The sequence below is a fragment of the Astyanax mexicanus genome, chromosome 11 (assembly GCF_023375975.1).
Source record: "Astyanax mexicanus isolate ESR-SI-001 chromosome 11, AstMex3_surface, whole genome shotgun sequence".
Taxonomy (NCBI): Eukaryota; Metazoa; Chordata; class Actinopteri; order Characiformes; family Acestrorhamphidae; genus Astyanax; species Astyanax mexicanus.
In genome coordinates this window covers 5876012-5883046 of record NC_064418.1, presented here as the reverse complement: position 1 = coordinate 5883046, position 7035 = coordinate 5876012, and the positions used below count along the sequence as shown (strand labels likewise).

General features: G+C 39.7%; 1 protein-coding gene across 1 annotated transcript; it reads left to right on the top strand.

Annotated features, from left to right (window-relative positions):
• Positions 1-77: 77 nt before the first annotated feature.
• nyx (nyctalopin) lies at positions 78-6313 on the top strand. The gene is made up of 3 exons (XM_007227842.4): positions 78-1759; positions 2235-2301; positions 4821-6313. The coding sequence occupies exons 2-3, from the start codon at positions 2280-2282 to the stop codon at positions 6221-6223; spliced, it is 1425 nt and encodes a 474-aa protein (XP_007227904.3). The 5' UTR covers positions 78-1759; positions 2235-2279; the 3' UTR covers positions 6224-6313.
• Positions 6314-7035: the final 722 nt, after the last annotated feature.

Below are 7035 nucleotides of genomic sequence, written 5' to 3'. Positions count from 1 at the left end.
TTGTCTTATTTTTGGCTTTGGTAACACCTATGTTTTTTTAGCAAAAAATTAGGCCCTGTAAATACAGATTGGAATATGTTTTAAAACAGATTTTCCTCTCTGTTTTTTTTTACAAAAATGAAAAATAAAATACTGAAAACACAGGAGTGCTATGCAAATCACAATATTGGTGGAAAAATAACATTGCTCATCACCCTGAACACACCATCCCTGCTGTGAAACATGGTGGTGGCAGCATCATGCTGTAGGGAGGTGTTTCTTCAGCAGGGACAGGGAAGCTGGTCAGAGTTGATGGGAAGATTGTCAGAGATAAATACAGGGCAATCCTGGAAGAAAACCTGTTGGAGGCCGTAAAAGACATGAGACTGAGAAAGAGATTCACCTTCCAGCAAGACGATGACCCTAAACAGCTGTAGTACAGTGGAATGGTTTAGTTCAGAGAATATTCATGTTAGAATGGCCCAAAGTTCGGACCTAAATCCCATTGAGCTTCTGGGGCAAGACAAATATTTTTTTTTATTACAATTTTGAAAACCATGTATCATTTTTGTTCCACAATTATGTGCTGCTTTGTGTTGGTCTATCACTTAAAATCTCAATAAAATACATTCAAATTTGGGGTTGTAAGATGACAGGAAGATTTAAGGGGTATTAATATTGTTGCACACCATTGTACACATACAATAGCACACGCCTCCTCCGACACATGTGAATTCAGACTCCGCCTCTTTTTAAACTAAATGGCTGAGTAGCATCATAGCGAGCTCGGAGGAAAGCGCAGCCACTCTGTTCTGATACATCAGCTCACAGACGCCTTATGCTGATTGACATCACCGTAGGAGTGATGAGAGGAGAGAGCAAGGCCAATTGTGCTCTCTCGGGGCTCTGGCAGCAGATGGCAAGTTACATGAACAGGATTCAAACAGATGATCTCCTGATCATAGTGGCAGCGCTTTATACCACTGGACCACTCAGAGTCCCGGTGTTGCTTGGTGGTCATGGCGATTGTTTTTGCCTTGCTGTGCACATTCTCCGCATTTGGTGAGTTTATGTGCATTTAATGCAACATGTCGAAAACAGGCATTACTTTTTTTAGACTTTTCGATACTCTGTAGTACAGAGACATTTTGTTCGCTGCCTTTTTGGACCTGAGGAATGGCAGTATAGGTGTCAGACCTTTCCTGCAGCCTGGATTCCTCCAATCCCTCTTAGTGTCCATATCACTAAACCCCTGATCCAAACACCACGCGCCTGAGGACACGAGCAGAGCGGCGATAACATCTTTAATGAAGATGTTAATGCACGCTCGGCAGATGTTAAGGTTTCCTGAAAAGTTTGCTGTTGCTGCAGCAGCAGGACCTCATATCCACCGTCTGCTGGCTGATGTAAGAAGATTGCAGGTTGTAATCTGTACGCAACCCGCAGGCGGGCGGGCTGGAGGGTTAGAGGGAAGGCCACACAGCAGCTACTGCTGATCTCTGAACACTGTTTTACCCCTGCTGTAATCCCACCACCATCTAGAGGATTTTTCTACCATTAAGTGATGGCTTTTGGAAAGGGGAGTGCTGCTTAGTGGGTACACACACACACATATACACACACACACTCTCAGGCAGAGGACCTTTAAATCCATTCAGATATTCACTTGGAAGCGCACGGTGTGGAACAGTGTGAGATGTCAGGGCGGACTCATGGATATGCTTCTACTGGTTTTCACTTCAGGTGGATGTTTGTTACAGATGTTGCAGATGATCAGCAGGTACGCATGTGATGCATTTTACAGTGAATTTGCTGTAAATTACTGTAAATTTTAAATAAGCTTTTTCTTTTTTTAATGTTTCTTATGCATTAAAAGTTTTTGGACACGTTAATGTGAATAAGAGAGAAGACTATTTTAATGTTCAATGGTTTCATCTTCATTTTTTCATAATTTTTAAAAGTAATACTCTGTATAAATATACTTTATTTTAATTAGCATTACTGTAATCATTATTTGATTTTTGAAAGCTGTTCTTCACAATTTGTTTTTGATGAATGGACCAATAGAAATGTTTCAAAACTACTTAACTATCTTTTTACACTACACTGACGTCCACTGAATGCTATTAGTCTTTTCCCTATTATTTTTTTTCTTATTACTATTTTTGCTTGATCTCGATTATGTATATCTACATACTGATTATGACATTGATGAGTGTGCTCACACTTAACTCTTTATTTTTTTTCTATTTCAGATTTATTTATTTATCCTGACATGCCACAGGTGAAAAGGACCAGCAATGTTTTTCTCTGTTATAGCTGGTAATGACCTGCTCTTCTTATTTAAAACATTTCAAGCACTCTTAAATGACAACTAAACCTAAAACTGTCATTTAACATAATTTTCTGTTCCAAGGATGCACATAAAATACTTTATTAAATTACACAATTTATTAAATTTGTTCATTTTTAATCACAGTAATAATAATAAATATTAATATACCCATAAACCTTAGGCTCCTGCTTTTTCTCTTCTTCACTCCTTTTATCTTCCTGTTGTCTGTTGAGGAGAAGGAAACTTTAATTTGGAAAAAACATCTGACTTGTTACTAGTTTTTTTCTACATAATCTTCATTATTCTCATTTTTAAAACAAATATCTTATTTTTTTATAACTGCTACTGGGCTATTCATGATATCTTGTTTTTTGGATGATATATTGTTACAGGAATAATTTAATATTGACATAAACAGTATTATTGGAATTTTAAGACCATTTTAGACAGTTTATGCCACTGGTACAGTGATAATACGATAACATACAGTAATAATGCATTTAATTATAAACATAAATAATAAATAAATCTTAATTTAAAAAAATCATTGCTGTTTTATGTAGTAAACTAAAAATCGACTAAAATTGTAATACTTGTTTTTATTAGACAGTGACGATATAATTTAATGTTTGTATAAAAAACATTAAAAAGTGTTCATTAAAGCATTCCCAGTATTTTCAATATTTCTTTTCAGATAATTCAAAACCTGGTTTGTTAAATCAATCTAGTTTATATAATCTCTACTAAATTAATTTCTTCAAATTCGTGTTACTTTTACTGTATTTCTCTTTTTTTTGCACCTGTTCTTATGTAAAATGCAATTTTTTCTAAGTAAAACTCAGACTATTACTGAAATAAATTGTTTTGAAATTGCGTACTGCAGCTCCAGCCCTGCTGAAATATAAATACTAAATGTATTACGATTAAAGTATAGTAGTACATATTCTGGCTCTTTCATATTAATGGTTCATCCTTGCTAAGAAAAACAGGCGATTTTCAGGTCAGCAGAAAGAGTACAGGTCATATTAAATGATAAGCTGATAATTATCGCAGCGACCTTTATCGCCCAAATTCTACTTAACGTAATGAATAAAGAGAAACTGCAGCTTTATGCATCATTTTTGTGCTGAATTAATCAGTAAAATTATACTGTGCAATGAATAATAAACAGAAATTAATATCAGATCTGTATATATTTATCAGTACGCATATTTAATTATGATGGCGAGCAAAAAGCTGAAGTGATCCAAAATATTTTAAACAAGCTGCTTAATAAAATAATTAAGGACTATTTTTTACTCAGGTTTTCTATCACTAGTGTCCTGAGGTTCCCCGATTCTGCACCTTTTAGTGATGCGCTCTTCCTCACACAGTTTTACTCAGAAACACTTCTGCTAATGATTTGGATCAGAGGGGAAAACACAGAGCCATGCACGACAGGGAGCCACAGCTCAACCCATTCTCTGCCATTAACTCTATTTTCAATCAGTTAAACATATAAAAGATCTTCTTCCAAATCTCTGTATAGTGAGTAAATTCATACACTCACATTTGTGTTCTTTAATGAAGAAAAAAGTATGTTTTATATACAGTAATGTGCAAAGGTTTTGGGCACCTGTGAAACGATTTGATATAATGTTTGCATAAAAAGTAAAGCCAGTGGTTTATGTCACTCCCAGTATTTTCGATATTTCAGTTCAGATAATCCAAAACCTGGTTTAGTAAATCAATCAAGCTCATGTAATTATTGTTGTTTGTTACTCTATTTCTGTTTATTTGCATCTGTTTTAATGTGAGATGCTATTTTTTTGTAAATAAAACTCTGTTATTACTGAAATAAATGTTTTTGTATTTAGTATTGCAGCTCCAGCCCTGCTGAAGAAAAATATAAAAAATAAAGAGTAGACAGTTTTGTTTTCTAATATTAAATAGGCTTAATAGAAACTTTGCCAGATAGCATACCCATGTGGAGCCTGTATGGGTTTCCGATTTGGGAACCAGAACGTTTTATTTCCACAGGTTCTGTGTTGGACTCGCATATGAATGCTAATTGAGGTCAGTGATTGATCAAAAGGAGTAACTGTACTGCTTGGGGCCCATTTTAGAAGTTTGCCTAGGTAGAATGAGGGCTAGCTTGGTCCCAGGTGGGTTCCAGGTGTGTATGAGCTCTGAGTGGGTTTGAATTCTACTATGAGACATGAACAAACCATCTCAGACCCCTTGAATCCCACCTGGAACCCACCTGGGTAAGCCTCTTAGCACTTGCTTCATGTAAACCTACATACAAAAGTTGGCTCAGTATTTTGCTCCCCCTCTAGACTCCTGTAGGACACACTTAGATCCCATCAAGAAAACCATCAGAACCCATCCTTCCCACACAATCTAAGCCCCCCAGACAGTCCAGACTTTTAGTCAAACCCAACTCACAAAGTAATGATGGCAAAAATGTAGACTCTCTATACAGGTATGAGGTATAAATAACATTTGTTTTCTGCCTCTCCCACAGTGTTTTTCCTGATGCTGCCGCACAGCGTGGCTTTATGGGCCTGCACCCGCTCCTGCCCCCCAGGCTGCACCTGCACTCAGGAGAAGAGCTGCACCGTGCTGTGTGACCGCGCCAACATGGCCGAGCTTCCATCCGAGTTCCCCTGTGAAGCCTCCTCCCTCAACCTGGACAAGAACAGTCTGAAGTTCTTGGCTGAGCGAGCCTTTGGTACGCTTCCCTCGCTCAAGACGCTCTCTCTGGACCACAACAACATCTCCTTCATCACACCAGGAGCTTTCAAGGGACTCCCCAACCTGCTGGAGCTGAAGATGGCCCACAATGAGTACATCCGCTATCTCCACACACGCACCTTCACCTCGCTCAAGCGCCTGGTGCGCCTGGACCTTTCCGACTGCAACCTCTTCAGCATGCCCGACCGCATCTTCGTGGAGCAGATATCCCTGAAGGAGCTATTCTGCTTCCATAACAATTTCCGCCGTGTCCCGGTTGCTATACGAGGAATGGAGAACCTGACGCATGTGTACTTGGAGCGAAACAAGATCGAAGCCGTGGCCTACAACTCTCTGCTGGGCCTGAGCAACCTCAAGTACCTCAACCTGCAAGAGAACCGCATCAGCGTCATCCACGATGACTCCTTCAAAGACCTCCATCGATTGGAGAACTTTTACCTGAACGATAACCTGCTCTCTGAGCTGCCGCAGCAATCTTTCAAGGGTCTCAGTCGTCTTAAGATGCTGAATCTAGGTGGAAATCTGTTGACCAACATCTCTAAAAGCTGGTTTGGTGACCTGATGGAGCTGGAGGTCCTCTACTTGGACCGCAACCGCTTGATCTCCATCGATATGGGCGCCTTTGAGAATTTGACAAGCCTGATGACTCTGCACCTCAACAGCAACAACCTGACTACGCTGCCTTTTGCAGTCTTCCAGCCCATCTACTTCATCGGGCGCCTCTACTTGTTCCGTAACCCCTGGGAGTGCAACTGTGAGCTGGAGTGGCTGAAGGAGTGGATGGAGAGCTATAAGCTGGTGAGGGACATCCCTTGCGCCTCGCCTTCTTCAGTAGCTGGCCTGGACCTGAGCGAGGTCACTTATGCTCACCTGAACAGCACCTGCATAGACCCTGCGGAGCTCAACCTGACCACGGCTCTCCCGGACTATTCCACCACCGAGAACAAGTTCAACAGCCTGATCTCCAAACTCCTGCACCAGGAGCTGAGGGAGGAGATGGGGAATTCTACCGAGGGGCCGAGAAACGGCACCCTGCTGGAGCCGGTGGAGGGCCAGGTGTCTGCAGCTCACACGTCATTCAGCACTGGTCAAAATCTCTCACTTTTGTTGGCATGTCTGTTCCTCCTACAAGTTCACAGAGCCTCTCTATCCAGCCTCAGTAATGCCTCGTGAAAGCCTGACACATGGACCAATAGACAGTTTGCCAGTTATAACTAGGAGGAGGAAGTGTTTGGACCGAAGGCTGATGGACAGATCCATCGTTCCTGGAGAAGTGCAAATCCAGACAAATCCTCTAATTTTGGAGAAGAGTTCTCAGAAATGTGATACAGCTTCAGAAACTGGTCTTTCATGCTGTTGAAAGTTAACAGGCTTTTCTATCAGTGCACACCGATGTGGGTGTATGACTTTTTCTTTTTTAAAGTGACAGTACAGACAATTAAGTACTAGTGTTAATTATATATATAGAGTGATTTATTTAGCCATGGAGATTGAACAGGCTGTTCATTTTCTCTTACAGGACGTGTGCATTCTAGTACTAATACGTTTGGAGCTTTAGAGGCATTTGTTTTCTCAGGATTTTTAGTGGTGAAACAATTAGCTCTTATTGTTCTGTTACAAGAAACCAGAAGGCATACTTAGTGTTACAGCAGGGACATTTAGCAATGTCAAATTATGTCAACAAGAGAAAAAATAAGATTTGTAGCAGTGAAATGTCTTCACTGTCCAGCCAAAAACCTTGTATCTCTATTTTTAATATTTATCTATTTATATATTTTTGGTTTAATGTGAATCTGGCAGTTCTTCACAATAAAAAATGTTCCAAAATAACTTCAAAATAAATTGCTGTTTTGGAGATTTTTGCATGACAGTGACCATATATACAATCAAAAGTCTGGGTGCCCTGGTCAGTTTATGCTATTTTGATTGTCTTTATTCAAAGCAACATTAACATTGCAATAAAACAATTTGAGTAAATGTGGTGT